The 20,584-nt window shown below is 33.3% G+C and overlaps 1 protein-coding gene across 1 annotated transcript in view; it reads left to right on the forward strand.

Annotated features, from left to right (window-relative positions):
* CCDC178 (coiled-coil domain containing 178) overlaps positions 1-20,584 on the forward strand; it is a 175,719-nt gene that overhangs the window by 22,231 nt on the left and 132,904 nt on the right. The window contains 7 exon segments of the mRNA XM_029959377.1: positions 7,102-7,240; positions 10,417-10,498; positions 11,906-12,107; positions 14,922-14,959; positions 15,000-15,048; positions 15,051-15,175; positions 17,094-17,221. Of these exon segments, the coding sequence (XP_029815237.1) occupies positions 7,102-7,240; positions 10,417-10,498; positions 11,906-12,107; positions 14,922-14,959; positions 15,000-15,048; positions 15,051-15,175; positions 17,094-17,221 (763 nt within the window).

Raw genomic sequence — 20,584 nt, forward strand, 5'->3', positions numbered from 1 at the left:
GGACAGTCTGAGGAGATAAGGTAAACTGAAAACTATATTGTGGGTATTTCAAGTTAGAAGCATGATACTGTGTGCTAAACAAATTCTTGGACTTCTCCTTTGCATTTCTTTGTTGCAGTGTATTGGATGATTGTGGGTTTTTGTTCAGTGTATCACAGCTTAAGAAAGAACTTAAGTTTCCAAGACTTAAAGCTTTCAATCAGAGATGATCTGTGTTGATTTTAACTATGATGTATTTGTCTGCTTATGTGTTCTGTATTACCAAACTCTTTCTGAATGCCTGTTTGTATTTCTGAATATTAAAATGAAACGTTCTGATGATAATAAACTTGATAAGTATAAGGTAACTCTGAAACAATACAATCAGTACTAAATTATTGAGCAAACAAAGCTAGAGAAGGGAAAGGATGAAAGAATTCTAGTGTTGAAGTAAAAGCATAGGAATCCCATTGTCCTACTGTTGTTCTATCCCATGGGGTTGTGGGTTTGTTTTGGATTTGGGATTTTTTTGAGACGTTTAAGATTCATTCTGGGATCTGATAAGGAAGTGGAGAGGAATTTGTAGATAATTCATGGGCTGGTTGAATTTGGTTAGTTTGTTCCTGCTGAATACATATTTTGTAATGCTGCTGAGAAAATTGTGCTGTTGTAAGACTGAGTTTCAGCATGCCTAGAGTGCTTTTTCCTTTTCCACTCTTTCTTGAAACTAAAGACACAAATAAATTTGTCTTTATTCAATGTGAACCTCATTGCAAATGATAAAACCAAAATGTGTCCCAGGCTGTTGACTGTGTTTATTTTTGTTGAAGTTTCTTTAGCTGTTTCTGAATGTTTGACTAATAATATATTTATTATTCTAAAATAATAATTTGAATGTAATGATAACAACAGAACTGGCTTAATTATCAATATAAAAAGATAACTTAAACAGTACTTAACTAATGGTTTAATAGAATGCAAGAAAATATACTGTAATTATAAAAGAAAAGCGAATGAGTGAATTAAACAAGAATATGTTGTGTTATGTCTATAAATACTTGAGCTCTTTTTTTGTTTCTTCATTACTCTATTTTTAAAAAATGGAGTTAAGAACTGTCTTCATTTCTAATGCTCAGAATAAGAGATGTGATTTGTATGAACATATGCAGCAATTATGCCAAAACTAAATTTCTTCAGTTCTGTGGTTACTATGGTAACAAAAATTCACTGTATTTCATTTAGACATATACAACAGAATAGAAGATGTTAGATTTAAGATTTAATAACCTTTTCAAAAATATTGTGCTATACTACATGATATTTTAATTATGTGTAAGGGGATAGATCAAATAACTAACATGCTTAGTAGCATGAACATTGCTACTAATAATCTTTAAAATATATTTGGATGATTCTTGTGGTAATAGCAGCTTGGATGCTAATATCTGACAATTAGATTAAATTTTTCTGCATGATCAGGGAGATTGCTCCTGCTACTGTGAGGTCTCTTTGGCCCCTCAGGAGTGAGAAAGAGAACAGTTGTCTGGTTTCTGGCCTTGGAATGTGTGAGGAGGGACACTGAAACAGAAAATTAAGTAGCATCTTTAGTCAGAGATAGTTACGTTTTTTATGAACTCATGTCACAGAATGTGCTGTTAGTCTTAAGGTATTTATTTTCTCAATACAAGTTGGTAGAAGTATAATTCATCTTTTCTGATTCATGTCAGAAAGGTGGAACTCAAGAATATGTAGAGAGAAAGACCAAGTGAATCATTCATGACTATGGCACAGAATACCTGGATTTAATTGCCTTATATATTAAAAATTTCCTGTGTCCTTGACTTTTATCCTGTGTAATTGTATGTGGGTTGGTTGGTTTGTTTGGAGTTCAGAGTTGCACTAAGGTGTATGGAAAAAAAATAGGGATTAAGTTTACTGAGGTGCAGACTGTCAAGCTGGAAAGAACCACAAGAATAGTGGAATATTGAAAAAAAATCAAATTGATTTTGATACGGACCTATTTTAAGTATTTATATGATAGCAGTTAGAGCTCAACTATAATATTTTTAGTTTTGAATATCATTAGAAGTTTGTGAGAGTACATTATTGGATCTTCATTGCCTTCTTAAAGATTAAAGTGGCTGGTATAAGGAACTAGTTCTTGGGATCTTGTTCCCGTGATAAGAATAAAGCACAACAAAGAACCTAAGGACTTTTTCCTGTCTTTTGCTGATTTTGGTAGCAATTCTTATAGTTCTGTTAGAGTTGGTGGTTTATATTAAACCCTGTAAAATTCTACATGAAACCTTGTTTTCAAGTGGGAGGCCAGACTATCACTATAACAGATTTTTAATCCTTAAAATTACTATTTAAACAACACCAAGTACTATATTAGAATATCTGCACGAAATGTAGTTTGGGGAAATAATTTCAGGGATATCAATCCCTTTCTGTGTATTCTGAAGTAAACCTGGGCTGTTTAAAATGATTCACTGCATCACTTGAGGACAGGCAGAAATTGCACAAGAAATTCTAGGAACCTAAAATCACATGATAAAATGCTGTATTTTCAGAAAGGGAACATTAGGAGGTCAGGAAATGATAAAGAGAAGATTGTTCTTGGGATGTTAGCTTCTTTTAACTATGACTAGGTTATAATTTTTATTTAGACTGACTGCATTTTGTGGAAGGAGGAAAAATTCTGACACAAATACCATAGTCACAGTGGAGCTGAGATTGATGAGAATATTTAAAAAAAATATTTGACCATATCTATTGTTCTTATGAGGTAGATAATCTCAATTTGCACTTAGTTTACTTCATGGGGAATTAGACTTTTGGTGAAGAGGTAAGTATGGGAGTTGGTGTGAAAAAGGTTCTTACAGAATAAGCTTTTTATGAAGCATATTTAGGAATATCCCAAGTCTCTGCCTGAGAATTGGCATTTATGATGAGAAATAGTAACATTAGCTTATGTTAGGTGGATAGAAGTACTAATATCTGAATTCTGGTTTCTTTAATGGAAAAAATATTATCAAGGATTTTTTTTAACAAAAATTATGTTAGTTTCTCATCCTTCTGTTTGAGATGTTGGTATTAGAAATCTATTTTTAGCAGCTGACAAATTATTTCTTTCATAATAAAGTATCAAGAGGGTAATTAAAATGTTGTATGTGTTTACTTTAGTTATATTCATATTTAATAATATATAAGGTACATATATTTTGATAAATATATAAACATGCATCTCTGATGAAAGATTCACAGTATTTTTTTTCTTCTTCTTTATGGAGTTACACAGAATGACTTTTAGGAATTATACTGTACTAATATGACTAATGTACTGGTTATTTTTGTCAGAATGTTGGTTAGTTTGAATTCTGTAAAGCAGTTAGCGCAGAATAACACTTTCCTATGGTCAGAGGTATAAATTACAGAATTGTGAGTGCTATCTCACTGGATTTGGCTTATTTTTTCTGTGTAAGGCAATATAATTTTTTAATTTATTTTTATTTTTATGGCTACAGCTGTGATCATAAATAGTGCAATATGCTCTCAGCTCTCAGGCACATGGTGTGACTCTTGGGGTTATCCTGTGCAGGGCTAAGAGCAATAATCCTTCCAACTCAGCATATTCTGTGATTCTGTGAATATTTGTATGCATTGAGGCTAAGATTGTCAACAGATACTAAATGAACTATGTGCTTACTAACTTTTTTTTTATTCCTCAGATTGAAATGATTCTTTTGTCATCAACTGTATATTTGTCCACTATTTTTTTTTAAGTGGGTTATTATGTGCAGGGGAATGCATTATTGTGTTGTGTAACTGATTGCTTCAAAGACTAGTGATGTTCTCACCTTTTTCTTAACACATGCTAGCATATCAGATAATAGTCTGTACCTTGATCTGAATATGTTACTGGCTATACAAGCAACAGCAAATTGAAACTGTTTCTTAAACTTTTCTTCTGGATTTCATCCTTTATTATGTAGTATTTTTCTCATCTTTCTTCATTTCTCTAGAGCTATTCTGTCAATACTTCTGGTTTGGTTTTTTGGGTTTTTTTTTTACTTACTAAGAGTTTCACATTCTTTTGTATTCCTTGTTGGAGCTTTGTTGGTCCATCTGTCAGGATGAGCCTTTAGGAGATTACAATTTCATTTTGCAGAGTCCAAGAAGCTGACATCCTGTCACAGATGATGTCAGCAGAAAATTCCTGCTTGCCAAATCGACGTATTTCTTTCAACAACAGTGAATCCTACCATTGAAAATAATTGTTTCATAGAGTTTAAAAAGCCACCAAACTTGAAAAAAAAGCATTAATGTGCAAATGACATGCAAGAATGATTCATATAATGCATTTCCCATATATTTCCTGAGGAGAATTGCATAGATGAAAATATGGTGACTCTAAACTTTGTTATACGTATTATAAATTTAATTAAAAAATACCTTTTCCACAAATTTAGTTTGAAAGGCTTTCTTGGTATTGCTGAGAGTTTCCAAGTCAGTTAGTTTGTTATGGTAACAGAACAACAATTCTGTCTGCATTGCAGTACATGGAAGTGCATGTAAGAGATCAGACATGGATTCAGCATTTCTTTTGGCAAGCTCGGTACTCTTACATTCTTCTAACATTTCTTTGGAACAGACTTGAGTTTGACTTTGGTCGACCAATAAATTGAGGTGTGGAAAATGTGAAGTGCATATTTTGATCTTGCTCTTTTTTTTTCTCTGACTGTCCATCCAGTTGGACCCTTAAGCAACTATTTTCCCTTTCAGAGAGTCTGGAATATATATATATATTTTTTTTTTTTCATAGTACTACTTGCAAAAATATGAAATGCTAAAATCTATAAACTGTCTGATATTTGTTTTCAGTATTTTATGTTGATGAAGACCATAATATAGGTATGGGGGGAGGGGATTCTTTTTTACTAGTTAGTTTTTGTGGGTTGGCAACAGTTGGAAACCACAATTTACTGGGGACCTCTAATATGCCAGTTGCACCATCCAGAAGCAGTCCACCTGGAAGGGTGATAGAGTATTCTGGTAAATTACCTCAGTTTGTGGTCCTGAGACTTAACTACCCAGCCTTCATCCAGTGTTATTTTCTGAATTATGCAAATTACGAATAAATAATCTTGGGAGTTTTTATTGTAGTAAATCTCAGTTATATGTTTACATGGAAATAAGTGGATTTTTTTTCCACTCTTACATGTCTCCTGTCCAGTGAGATGACAATGTTTCAGACTACAAGTTTGTGGATCTCCCTTCCACCAACAGTTTCTTAATTAAAATTCATCTCATATGTTATCCATTTTGTTTTCATGTTTTTCCAGTCACTGTTGGTTACAACTGTCATCATAGGATCCTAAATAACATGTATAATTTAAAAAGCCAGGTCACATAGGTTGACATTGCATTGTTTTTATTTTTATTTGCTTTTTAACTGTAATTTTATTACTTAAATAGGATCCAGTCTGTGATTTGCAGTGACATCAATTGTTTAGTTGCTGCTTTTCCCTTAGAAGGACAAATGAAAATGGATTTGCTAACCTTTAAAAATACCTCTGTTACATATCACTGATGTATTCCACTTTATATTTCTAGCTTGCTTTTATAAAAGGATTAGAAGACTTGCATGTAAAATTCTTGCATTTACCAGGAAGACCAAAGCAGTAAAAGAATAATGTTTTTTAATTAAAGGCTCTCAAAAATTTTCTTTCTTTTTAAAATGGTTGTATTGTTAGTCTCATTAGTGATGTAAACAGAATAAATATAATTACATAACAGTAGAAGCAACTAAATGAAATTTATTTTGGTCTTAAAATCTGAACTTCTGTGTTGGGCTTCAGAGTATAAGAAAGATATGAAGTCTATAAATGCTTTGTTAGGACTGTGCTGTGGAGGCATCCTGTGAAGGTTTCTGGCTCTCTAAATAGGCAGAACAAGATTCTATGAAGTAGGTTTTGTTATCCATTTTAGTGGGCTGTCTTTTCAAACAAAATATTGCAAACCACCTGTTCTATTCCAGTAAGGCTGTTTACGATAAAGTTAAGTTAAAAGAGCCTTATGTAACATAAAAACTTTTAATGTTTTAAGCTGACACTTCAGTTAAAACACAGAGATTATTCTTAAAAAAAACAAACCAAACAAAAACAACCCCCCAAAACCCACATATATGAAGGTTATCTGGTTCTCTTTTGCTGTTTAATCCCTATTATTGTTATTTTTGGTTCATCTCCAAGGCACATTGAAGCATTGTATCCCCCCAAACTTAATTAGGTTAACATTTCATGTTTGTAGGACAGCTTCTTAGATTTTTAATAGCTCTACTGCTAGGTTTCAGTATCTTGTTCTTGTTCCTGACACCTCTGCAATCAGATTCCTGTTCTGTGTATTAATTCAATAGTTAACATTCAGTAGTGTGACACAGAACCATTTATTTATGTAGTTATAAGGCTAACAGAGTTTAAAGAAAACATAATTGTGAAATCCGCATGTTCTCGTAAAACAGTTCATTTATGTCATGTAGCTTTAAATTCCCATCACGGGAATTACTGTTCCTGAACTTCACCCCTTCATAAGGTTGAAGCAAACATTTGCTGGAACTAAGTATTGTGTACATAAGAGTAGTCTAAGCTTATCTCTAAGGCCTTGTGACCTTTTCGATTCTGCTCTGGGTGTTTCTATAGTAGCTGTCGCCTTTGCCTTTTTGGGTTGTGATATTTTTTTTGTTAGAACAGCATCCTTGCTGAGGACTAATGTAAAATCATAAAAATGGATTCATTTGGGACTAATTATGTAAAATTAGTTGTAGTAAATTGTATTTTGACCCAAGCTCTCTTTATCGTATCTCATGTCTTTGAAAATATTCCTTCATATTCCTCAAGCATTTTTTCATCTTCTTACTTGTGTTTGAGATTGTATTAAAAAAGGATAAGTTTTTGAGCAAATTGTGTGCGTAGTAATAGATGTAGCTGTTACATTCTCTGGTAGACAATTTCAAGACCAAAGCTAACAAATTTGCAAATTAAAGGAAGAAAACCAGGTATGAGAAAATCTGATATCAGCCTGCATGTTTAGGAACCTTCTGTGTTCTCTTTCTTTCTCCAGACAAGAACAAGTGGATCACCACAAGGTGACATAGCTGTGCTTTTGTAAATACTCCATCAGCCTGTATTAACAAAATTATGCATCAAATTCAAGAGTTAGAATTAAAGGAGAAAAAATGCTTTCAACAGGTACATTTATGGTTGAAAATGGCCAATTCCTTTTTCTCTTCATAGGAACATATATAGTTAATTATGGTTACTATGTTGATTTTTATAAAATTTTTAGCTTCATGTCTTATGTACTCCCCAAAATAGTGCCCCAGAATGTAATTTACTGATCATGAGATGTTTTTAATGTACTTAAAAGTATTGGCAAATGGAACTATCTTATTACAATTAATATAGCACAATATCATAATGTAATATCATGCATCATAAAGATTAATATATTCGTGTATGATGATTCAGAGTCAAACTGACACAGTGAGATCATCTGCAAAATAGTTTTGGTTACTAATCTTGAGTAGATAGTCAAATGGAGCTGTGTGCCATTTTCTGTCATTTACAGCAAGAAATGTTTTTTCATGAGCAGTACTTAACAACTCCTTGATTGAAAAGTTTCTTTAATATGGAAAGACATGAAAATGTTGTGGTTCTTTCTCTAGCAGTACATGATGTTTTCTTAGTCTATACAGATTCGCACAAGTTAATAGAAGCAAGAATAAAGGCAAGTTAAAAAAATGGGTAGGTAGGTGAAGAAACAGCCCTATATATATCATTGTAGAAGCTTCCCATTAGCTCCTCTGAGAACATGATTAGTATAAGTTAAATAATTCACTTTTACTGGAAAAGTGTTTTCCAAATGTTAATAAATTTTGCATATGTCTACACTGCAGCAAGAAGATCTGATAGCTGCCCGCACAGACAAGTTATATTTAAATAATTTATCTGCAATACTGGCAGTAATGTCATCATAGCAGCGCATCAGGAAAGCTGTCTTAGATTAGTATTCCACAAATGCTGTTAAATACTCTGCAGGGAAATTTCTGCAGCTGCAACAGAGATGTTAGAAGAATCCAAGGTACATGAACTACAGTCACATCTTAATTTACAGTATAGACATTAATTTGGTTTGAAAATTTATATTGCCTCATTCACCTTTATTTACTATAATCTGAAAACAGTGAAATTATTTCAATGTCATATTTTTGTCATCAATGTACATGAATTGGATAAGCATTGACATGTCCAGATGTTTATTAATTTTAATGTTAGCTTGTTTCTGTAAGTCTCGTGCATATTTTCCGCATCTTTTCTATGTTCTTGTTACTAAATATACAAAGATTCAAAATAGTCTAAGGCCTTTGGATGGTGACATCAATTTACCCTCATTTCAGCTTGGCAAAACAAAGGGAGATAAGTAATTAAGAAAGGGAGTAGGAAAAAAGTTTGAATGAAATGGCCATTTCTTCATCACATGCTGTAATAAGATGGGGAAAAACCCCAAGATTTTAAAATCTTTTTCTTTCCTGATTTTCCTATACTTCATACCACTATTAAATGCATAATTTTTGTGTTTTCAGGGTAGTTTGCTAGCTATTTATGGTTAGTTCAAAAAACTTTTTTGCATTTGAGTGATGAAATTCCCTTGAATAATACTCCAGTGTTTATAACTATGTGTCTTTAAAGTTAGCGAGCGAGAGAGGATGCTTGTTAAAATCAAAATAGAACATAGATCCTAAATGAAAAATAGAAAGTTGAAGATTTGGGCTTTTTTTTCTAGATACTGCAGGTATCTAGAATATATACAGAGTTTATAAACATTATAAAATTAAAATTAATTTAAAAATGCAAATTTAAAATGTAATTTTAAAACTAAACTCATGCAGGTTTTTTCTAAATTTTACTTTTTTTTTTCCTAAGCCTAGGATACAATACAATACAATACAATACAATGTAAGTATATTTAAAAGCCAGGTTCTCAGAAAGCACACAAAATAAGTCTGAGTCTGTGATTTTAATTTTTCTTGATACAGGGTACTTTATGGCATAGTTCTAGTTAGATTCTCCTCTTCAAACTCCTCTTTTAATCTTTGTACCTCATGCACTGAGCTTGTTGTCCTGTTTTGCTCAACAAATCCTGTATTTCCCTGCATACTTTTACTTCATGTAAGATACACCTATTCATTTATTCTGTGTTTTTCTACTTATCCAATTCCTGTTTATCAAACTCCTGCTTCTGTATCTAATTTGATATCTCTTCAGGTCCCAGTTTTCCTGTCCAATGCTTCCTATTTTCCATTACTGCTCAGATTTTCTTTTTTTCCTCTTCCCTGTACTTTTGATGTATTTTGTGTTGATCTAGGAAGACTTCAATAGTATTTCTCTTGGTCTGGTTTTGGCATAGACTTATTGACTGTTGTTTCTTCATGGCAAATGGACTATTTTGTGGCGTTCCTCCAAGTGGAGTTCTTTCAAATATAGGTGTGTTCAAGTTATGCTTGTATGTGTGATGTAACACTGTGACCACGGGTTCCATTTCATCTTAGCTGCATATGAAGGACCTGCATGTGCCCTTTGAGCTGCACATGTGGACATAAGAGGGTGGTAGTTATCTTTCCTTCCCTTGTTTTCAGCTCCAATAGGCTAATGATCCCCTTAAGTTTTCATGAGAGATATGATTTGCTTGTGTTCTTCTTTGATTTCTTGTGCTACTTCTTTCCCCTTCTCACTTGCAGATTAATTTTGTCCTGATCTCATTTCAACAAAACCCTTCTCTTCTCTGCTTTTGGGTCTCTCAGATTTCAAATGCTTATCTGTTCAAATCCTATTTAAGCCTTATGCCTTGACTGTATTTTTTTCATATATCTAAAAAAATCTTCTTTCTTTATTGTTGACCCTAAACTGATGACTTTCCTTAAACTGATAAAACTAAAACTATATCTGATGTGCTGTGCAAGGTATCTGTTTCTGAACAGATAAAGCATTAGATGCTTCTGCTGCTTAGAAGAGTCTGAAAAGTACAGCACATATTGCTCCTGCATGTTTAGAACTTGGAAAGAATTACAGCTTTTCTACAACAGTTTCTCTTTGGCAAATTCTTGGTATGAGGACAAAAACTGAAGATCTGTGTAAGTACAAAATGTAAAGAAATCTGTTTCTTGTATTTCTGTAAAGAAATATGAAATGCATCTGTATGAGAATTGTGATATTAATAATTCTTTCGTAAGACTTGCAATTATTCCATTTAATTAACCAGCATCTAAATGTCTAAGATTTAAGAAAGGAAATTTTGACTTAGTGAAAGTAATGTTTATTTAACAAAGCTAATTTAAATTCAGTCTAAATTTTTTTGTGATGGGGTTTTTACCCACAGGATAACAAAACAGTTCAGTGCTGACTCTGTTGAAGATATCTGGTCATCATTATCCACTAAGCTGGATTTTAAAGAAGCTGATGTAACTTATGAAGGTAAAAATATTTCATAATACTCAGCTGTATGATAAAAGTTACTTATCCTCTTTTAATATGTGCTTTGCATTTGTAATAGTGGTCGCTTGTTCCCTGCTCCATGTCTTATGTAAATGATGTGAGTATCCTTTGAAATCTGTGTGTATCATCTGTCAAGCTGAAAGACACATACATTTTAAATGATATATTAAGTATTATTAAGTCTTCCTATTTGCAAGAAGATAATTTACGTTTCTGTATTTAGATCCATACTTTATTTTAAACCCATCCGGGATTCGAACCAGCTAAACTAGTTATGTTGGTTGTTGAAAATTCTAGAATTATTTTTTTTCATTTATTTTCTGTAAAATAAATAACTGCATTGCTGTTACGGGGTATTTGTAGCATAACCCCAACATAGAATTCTGTTTTATACAGTTTGTGTCTTTAGTCAGAATATACATTTTTTAATTAAGTTTTAAATATTAAAGAGATTATGTGCATTTTTTTTAAAGCAGTGTGCAACCTTTTAAGTGTTGCTACTAGCCTGAGGCAATCCCATCTGCAGTAAATTGTGTGATAAAATTTTTCTTGACAGTAGTGAGGCCAAAATTTCATTCCAGATTTTAAATCGTTTTCCTCGTTTTCAATGCTTGCAGTTTTTAATCAAAATAATTTAGGGAATTATTAACTGTGGAATCAAACCAGAAATGTCTTGGACTCTAGCTGATATAACTCCCATGTTTTATAGATCAGGACAATGGATGATGACCTGAAAGAATCTTTTATCAAAAAAACCCAACAAAACAAAACAAAACGAACAAAAAACCAAACCAACAAACAAAAAAACCCACCCAAAACCAAAAAAAACCCTAGGCTTTTTTGATGGCCATATTTCACAGAATGGAATGATGATTTTATTTATCACAAGCAAAACAGTGCTGTTGAAATATTATACTGAATATTCTTAGGCCTCCAAAGACTTTAGTGAAGTAATTGAAATTAAATAAGTATTCTTGAAAAAACTGAGACAATTAGGAACTTGCACTGTTATTTGGATGATTACTTACCCAAGCAAAGAGACAAAGATGAAAATTTTGTGCCATGTGCATTTTGCCCTGGAAATAAGCTGGAGGAAAATGCTACTGAAAGGTAACATAACTGTAAGTTATGTTTGTAACCAGTTGTGCTTGCCTTGATAGAGGTGAAGAGGCTAGCTTTATTCTGAGAAAGAAGCTGGAATTAAGAGTGTGTGTTTAAGCCTTCGTAAGGAACAATTATAATGTATTTTTAAGGACAGAAATTTAGCCAGTTGTGCTTGCTATGAACAGGCCAACTTGATGTTGAGAATGTAGTTCGACTAAAGAGCATATGATTAAGCTTTCATAAAAAAGATTTTTAATGTATTTTTAAAGATGGCAAAGACGTTAACTTTGAAGCATGAAACAGAAGCTTTGCTATTGGAAGTTACTGAGCTAATTAAGCAGCTGGAGGCTGATCGTGAGGAGGGAGAAAAAGCTTTGGAGTTGATGAAATGGTGAAAGAAAAAGCTTGGTATGAAAATTGATTGTATGTCACTTTGGAGGCTTCAGCAACTCCTCACAAATGTGCAAAAAGGTATTAGTATTGAAACTAAGAATATTTGTTATTTTTCAGTCAATTCATTACCAAGAGTAAAAATTATGATATGACTACACTTGTGTTTGCTGTAATAGGAGTACAATATTTACTCTTCTGAATTTTGTATACTTGAATAAATATCTGGAAAAAAAAAGGGATTTCTGAGAAATAATGTAAGTGTAAGGAAGACACTTAAGATGATAATAAATACTATGTTTGGGGCAAGAAATGAGAAACCAAAACATAATTCTAAAAAAATGCATTTGAATTGCATTACAGAGTTAACCAGAAATAAATAAATAATTTCTTTTGAGAAAAATTAAGCCATGATAAATTTGAACAAAGTACTCATTTATTTAATAGAAATGGACATAACCATTGATAAGTATCCTTGAAATCCCAGATTTTGGGGATGTTTACTATTACCTCTTATGATGAACAGGCATCCACACAATAGAATTAAAGAAAAAAAAGGGGTGGGGAGGGAGAAAGGAGCTACTTAGCAGTTTGCTGTTTGTGTTCTTTGCTGTTTGTGTTCTGGCTCATGGGCAAAAACAGGTGCTCTCTGAACTTAGGCTTGTAGAAGAGCAGTGTAATTTATCACAGTAAGTTCCCAAATATAAAATCACGATTGTACTCTAGTGCATATTCTGATGCATATCACCCTGAGGTTTTTGACAAATATCTCACAGTCCAGAGTGTGGTAACAGTGCAAGAGTCTCCGTAGCTGTGTTTACTGAGGGGTAAACATTAAGTGAAGATCAGTGTATAATGAAGGCAAGACAGCCCCAAATGCTTCCTCCCCCTGTCCATAAAGGTGAAATGTCAGATAGTGCTCATCCTTAACTATATATGAAAAAAATATTTGTTTGTTTGTTTGTTTGTTTGTTTTAGCCAATGGCTAACTCTTGACTTGGAAATTAGAAACCTGTGTTAAGGTGCTACTAGTTTGCAGAGATTGCTTTTCTTAAAAGCAATTGCCTCATAAGAACAATTTAAGATGCCTTAAAAAGAGAGGAGGACATTGGATATAGTATCAGAACTAAAAATCATTGACAGGATAGAAAATGCTTTCAGGAGCAAATCCTGTGGCAACTGAAAGGTCAGTTTTACAGAAGTAAAGAAATGCAGTAAGAGAAGGTTAATAATATAATCTTCATTCTTCAGCACTGTAGCTCAGGATTTTTGCTGCAGAGGTGTTACTTTTTACTTTTGATGTTCCTACCTACAGTGAATGCAGTTGTAAATAATCTTTCTGTGTTGCTATGCATTTCTGTTTCTTTACTGTTTAGCATTTTCTATAAATATCAAAAGTTTAGAATAGTAGAATATAATTAGCACATTTTCAGTTCTGTTAATATAAGCAATGATACAGTATTATTTTTAATTTTTTTTTAAAGCAAAATAAAGCAGCATGAAATTCGGCTGTGAAAATTGACCAGTTTTTTTCTCCCTTGATTTATCAGTGGGCTATGTCAGTATGGTGTCATGTCCTTGGAGTAAATTTGTAATTTTCAGGATTATAACATTTCATAGTATTATTCATAAGACAAAAAATATGCTAACGTGGATTTGAGGATAAAGAGAAAAGACCCTCAGGGATATTATAATTATCCCTAATCTAAGTATTACAAACCCAGGAGATTAATTAAGAGTTTGCGTGACCTATTCAGAGTAGACACTGAATCCTGTTATTTCTTCAGACTTACCTTGATTTCCATTGTTACTGACTCCTGCTGTATCTGTGTCCTGTAGCACACTCAGGTAATTACAGTGATGTAACCTATCTTCAGCAATTACCTTCTCTGAAGTAGAACAAATGTTCAGTGTAAACCACATTTTATTCATCTTGATGTTCAACATCATTTTGTACGATGCAGACAAGCCACTTGTTTGTGCAATGTCTTTCTAACTTTTAGTAGAAAATTACAATTTTGCAAATTTGTGATTTATGTCTTGTTAACATAGCAAAATTTATCAACTGTTGAGGAACTTCACTGAATATTCTACAGCTACTTTCAGAAGTAAAGTATTTTTTACATCAGCAAAAATATGCTTCTCTCTCTCAAAATTATGGCCAAGTTTACTTCTCTTGAGATGTTATCTGATTTTTTTCTCATCTGATAATTTTACTTTACTTTCCTTAGTTCATACCAATAAATTTTCCATCAACTGCTGCATAACACCATCTCTAATAAGCGTTTTTATTTCTAAGCAAGATAAAATATATGTTGTTATTCAGCAACCAGTGGTCTAGTGATATATTTTCTTATTAAGACCCATTGGAAATTTATACTAAAGTCAGAAAATTAAATACAGCAAACTGAATTAAGACTGACATACTTCTTTGTGGCAACAGGAGTATGTTTTGTTTGTTAGCTTTGAGTTTGTATCCTTAGTTTAGCTTTTTTGAAACCACGTTTAGTTCATGAAGTGTCCCTGAACTGAAAACAGTTTTCTTATTAAAAGGTTGTGGGATCTATACTTGCCCTGTGCTTCCTGTGCATCAACATATGTCATACATCAACATAGCTGGAGGCTAGGAAGCTTGGTAAAGCTGTTCTTGTGTCATAATAGCCTCCTCTAGATATGCCTTAAGGCTAGATGTTTTCATTTCCTTCTTAAACCAAAACCACCCCTGGCTTTGAACATTTACTTGATTTACATACTAGGATAATTAAGAATGAGTTTATAAAACAGTTCTAATCCTAATGCAATATTTGGTGACCTTTTGTAACCAATGTCCTTTTTCGGCCTTCAAAGTAGTCCACAGTTTTAGCATTCTGATAACATATTTCCTAATCTCACTAGGTATTTATGTTGTCATTCAGAAACTCACGGTTTTTGTGGTAATTATCTTTTTAATGGAATATGAAATGCGTGTTCAAGATATCTTGGAGTAAAAGCTGTCAGCTGCCACAGGTACAAAACCAAATACTTAAGAAACAGCCAACTGAGAGATTCGGGAGGATATAGACTCCATGAAGAAACACAGCCCTCTGCTGGAAGAAAAGCTGAATCTAGAGGGCGAAACTGTGAAGGATATGTTACTGGTGTATGAAAAGGTACATACGAATCATATGAGCATGTTTCTTTTAGAACCTTTCCACTACACCGGTGCATAACCTTTCGGAAAACAACGGTCTTTTGGAAGTATCAAAGTCTGTTGTAAATTTAATATGCAAAGACTGTGAACTGTGTGCCCATACCACTACATACAGACAGAATCCGGGGAGCGTAATGCTCTTGGCCTTTAATAAATGTCTCTTAAGCATACATGGAATGTAATTCTAACTTTATAAGTTGACTTCATGGGGGATTTTTCATGGGAAAGATAGAAGGCACATATCTGATATTTGCATAGATTCTGCTCACATTTCTCACAGACATCTGTGTTTCAGAATATGGAGATGTCAAAAAAAGTTTGCAAGATTATTCTTAGGTACTAACGTACATTTTTCCTAATTTATTTGTTTATGGTATTTAATGATTGTAATATTGATAATAATGTATTATTTTTGATAATAAATGCTAATGTGGATTATACTAGTCTAAATAATCAAAGTGAAGCAAATTTCCATGTAACTTAAAACTGATTCCTGAAACTGGAGGGATAATGTTTTTCTTCAAGTTCAAATGCTAGTGATAATTATTATGTTTTCTATATATTTTCTATATAACTCTAGAGTGTTATATCTTCTTCAAGATATTTACAGTTTAAAATGCTCTCTTTTTTTTTTTTAGGTGATTCATAATATTGTCTCTTTTAATTTGTGTTATTTTCAATTCATATTTGGATAACTCTACAGTCATGTCAAAACACTTCTAAAATGAAAAAGTTAATTGCCTATTACACAAATAGTATGAGAATTATCAAGAATTAGTTCTAACCTATGAAACAGCTCGCAGTTCTATCAGTGCTATGAGATATGTTTGAAATACTAATTAAAAATCAAGTTGATAACTTTTTAATTTTATATCCTTTTTTCTTGTTAATGCCTTAAAATATATTATATGCAGTTCAGATATTGAGACGTACTAAAATACAACTCTGTAAGTAGACTTAAAATATTTTTTTCTAAAGACTCTTTTGAATAAATACCTTTTTTTTCAGAGCAGTTTTTTCTGCATATCATAAGAAGATAGACTTGGTGTTACTGTATTTATATGTATTTATTTATGACTATTTATATATTTGTGTTTATCTTATTTATATATTTACTTTCAACAGAATTTCTAATTGTCAAGTAAATTATCTGTGGCTTTTATTGTAATACAATTTATGTAGTTAGTTACTCAGATTTGGGTTTTCCTCCCACAGCCTTAAAAAAAGCAGCTGATACTTAGTTTTCTTTGCAGTTAAAACAATTATTTAATATTCAGTCCCTTTTTTAATATCCAGAGAACTATTTTAAGGAGTGGTGTGCTAGGTTATAATAAAGATTTTATATTATTTTATCTATTTGTATTTGTAATATTTTAAAAAGCAGAGACAACAGACGTGCATATCTCTATTTGAGAGTTGTTACAAACCGAGTGTCCCAATACTATTAAAAACATTGAAAATTGCAGTCACTGTCAGCATTGTCTCAGGCTCCTTCTTTACAAAGGTGACTGCCAGGCTTGCAGAGCTTCTGTTACATGTTTCAGTTATGATTTTGTCAAATTGCTGACTGAAACCTCAGTGGCTTCTTTGCACATTATTTCTTTCTTTCTGCTCCAGAGGTCACTATCTTCCCATGAAAGTAGCCACCTTTTCAAAAGAACTCCAAAGTTTTTTAACAGAATGAAAACCCTCTTGCTAACATTTAATTATATTATGAAATTTTACAGCACATTCTGTTGTTTTTCCTGGAATTTCATCTTTAAAAATCATTTTTTAAACTGCCAAGAATCAGTCAAATCTTGAAATTATATTTTCTTTTAAACATTATGTATGATTTTTGTATAACATCTTTCAGAAGATTTGTTTTATTTTCTTAGGCATCAAAAATATGCGGTGATGTTCATTGGGAACTTATGGAAATATAAAAGGCAATGAAAAGAATTGACCCTTGGATTATCAAGTGGAGCAGTAGTAACAATAGCACACTGCTAATAAACAGCGACAAGTATTCTCTCCTTTCTATCGCTGAATATGCAAAGAGTCAGCACCAAGAATAACTTTGCCAAAGAACAAGAATACCGAGTACTTTGATATTTGGTAGGAGGTTGCACTCGACTTTTCTCCACATGCCAATGGTTCCATACCAGGTTTTATTTGGCAAAGTACCAAGTGATACAGTGGCTCTTTTTCACTTGAGGTGAGGAAGGCTCACAGGCATAATTGAAAGACATCAGTACATTTTTAAAATAAATCTGAGTGGCCGTAGTAGGTTTTTCCAAAATTCTGCATGGTAATTATGGAGTATATAAATTTCGTATAAGTCATGAAATTTGGTCCATCTTATTCATTCAGAACCTCTGGGGTTCACTAGGAATCTATATGCCAGTTCCATAATTCAAGTTGCACTATGCACTGTCTGAGTTGGGTCAGCATGCCCTGTTCTGACATTCCAGAGAGTTAATGTTATAAAGTGCCTCATGTACAGTCATGGTTAAAAACCTGTCCTGCCCACTGATGCTTCATTCAAGGAAGTAAGACTAATGCTAATGGTTGAGTTGTACGTGCAAACTTGTGTCCTTAGTAACCTCATTTCAGTAAATGTTAATTTCTCATCCATTTCAAGGGACTGTCCCATGTAACTCCTATTCCCTGTTTCTTCTAAAGGATCATTTTCGTTCAAATTCACTACAGAGTTGGCCTCATTAGTTTACCTAAGAGCTGTAAAGGAGCAATTACAGAGCTGAAGAAAAGTTTCTTGTTACTGGATGCCTTATTTTTTTAAGAAATGAGGACTTTAGAAAAGTATCTGTTATCTGAAGATCCATTTATCTTCTCAGGTTAGTGCCATGTCTCTTCAAAATGAAGACATTGCAATTCTCTTGCTGCAGGATGTCTGTTTCCATACACTGATCCACTCAGCTCACACGAAGTACTGTGAACACAATATACTCCCTGATCATTTGTAGAGGAGAATTATGTTTATTGGATAATCAGTGGAATTTCATAAAGTTCTTGGCAGCAGCATTATATTCCTCAAAGAGATGGGCCATCTGTGTCTGCTAGACTATTGGGTGATTCTAGAACACTGTGACACTCTTTATGCTTCCAAATGTGACTGTGAACTACAAGAGCTACTCTTCCCACCAGCACAGGTGGAATACCTGTAAAAGCTGTTATTCACTTCTGCTCACTGGATGCCTGTTTGCCAAAGATGATTCTCGTCTGCACGTATCTAAAAATCTTATGCCACACATCAACCCATCTTTGCCAAGAAAACATTGAACTCTAGAAGTTGTTACTCTCAGAAATGTGGTCATTTTTGTTGTGTACAGGCCAGCAGCATGCTTGCCAGACTTTCTAAAAAGACAGAAAGTAAGCAGCATGAATAATTTATTGTCGTGGTTTAACCCCACTAGGCAGCTGAGCCCCACACAGCCACTTGCTCACTTCCTCTGAGCCAGGATAGTGTGGAGAAGCAGAAGGGTAAAAATGAAAAAACTCATGGGTTGAAATAAATACAGTTTAATAGAAAAAAACAAAAGCCACACAGACAAGCAAAGCAAAACAAGGAATTTGTTCACCACTGCCCATGGGCAGGCAGGTGTTCTGTCATCTCCTTGAAAGCCAAGCTCCATCACATCTGAGCATATGCTGTGGAATATTCCTTTGGTCAGTTGAGGGGCAGCTCTCCAAACTCTGTCTCCTCCTAACTCCTTGTGCCATCCAGCCTGCTTACTGGTGGGTTCAGGTGCAGAAAAAGCCTTTGATCTGTGTAAATGCTGCTAACATTCCTGCGTTATCAACATTGTTTCCAGCACAAACCCAAACCATAGCATCATACAAGCTACTATGAAGAAAATTAATTGTATCACAACCAAAACCAGTATACTTATACACAGCCCATTGTAATTCCTCCATTCAGTCGTTTGTAAGCTTGTCTACCATGAAGGCCAAAACCAAATCTTCAAATAACTGAGTAGCTGAGAGAGCTTAGGGTACTGCGAGTTACCATTTTATTTGATGGACCAAATAGGAAGAATTGTTATACTATTTAACCCGTATGTCTACTGCATTTGTAATATATGGTAGAATAAAACAAGGCATACAGTAGAATTAGGGGGCATCTTGGCCCCCTCCATGGATGGACCCACTCTCAGAGGGGCATAAAGAAGAGGTCATAGTGGATGGAGGCCTTTTCTCTTGGTTTTAAATTTTAAGTTCTTTCTTCAAGAAATAACTGTAATTACTAAATGTGATTGTTTTGCTTACTGTTTATGGTGCTCAATATCCCATAGTAAAGAGCTGCAACTGATTATAATGGGGGGGTTGGTTGTATCATTTCCAGTTTCTTTAGATTATAACATATTGGCAACTTTATTTCAAAAACTGATTAGTGTTCAGGAACTTGAAACACCTCTTTCAGTCCCACAGAAGGGGTACTTGCTGCCTGCCTCAGAATCTTGACAATTAATAAGCCTTGAAGCACAAAGTTGCACTGACTTTTCCAAAACAGAGCACTCTCACAATGTATTTTGTGGTAACTATCAACATCAGGAAATCATTACTTTGGCTAATATGACTGGTCCTTTTGATGTCTGCTATCCAGGGAGATCTGTGCTTGACAGTCAGCTAGAGCAGAAATAATACTGACACACTCCTGAACAAAGGAAGGTTGTTTAAAAGCAATAATCCTATTTCTTTAAGATGTCACATCACTGTGGATCTCTTTGTCATTGGCACCAAACAGCAGAACTGAAGAAGGATCATACCTCTTTCTGTAATATGTTCATACTTTAATATGTGAGCAGGAGGAATCCTGGGTAACATGTGTTTACTCAAATGATGTAAGAGGGATAGCTTAGCAATACTAGAGAACTAAGTGTGTCTTGTTTCTTTCATCCCCATGTCTGAATTTTTCCTTTTTTTTTCTTTTTTTGATTCTAAGCTTTATATAAGCTTTATGATAATTATGCTAATTATATTTTTTTACCTCCAAGGTAAATTCGCAGTCAATACATTTATTTTTAGTTACTAAAAGCTCTTAATTTCAGAGCCTGATTTTCATTCAGGAAAGAATATTAGTATATGAAAAATTAAAATTGTAGTCAGATATATAGCTAAATTGGAAGTATTTTATTATACAACCCCTGAAACTAGAATTTTGTCATAACACTTGTCAAAGCTGGAGTGATTTCTGAAAATAATTCTCCAATTAATGTCACTATGTATGTCTAAACAAAAGAAGAGGTGTGTGAAATAACACATTTTTTATGTATATGAGCCTATGAATGCAAGCTTCACAATGTCTCCACAATGTTTGGAATTTTAATTATAGCTTAAATATGTATATAGAGATGATCTGATCAAA

Source organism: Manacus vitellinus, unplaced genomic scaffold (genome assembly GCF_001715985.3).
Source record: "Manacus vitellinus isolate BGI_N305 unplaced genomic scaffold, ASM171598v3 scaffold_1_pilon, whole genome shotgun sequence".
Lineage (NCBI taxonomy): Eukaryota > Metazoa > Chordata > Aves > Passeriformes > Pipridae > Manacus > Manacus vitellinus.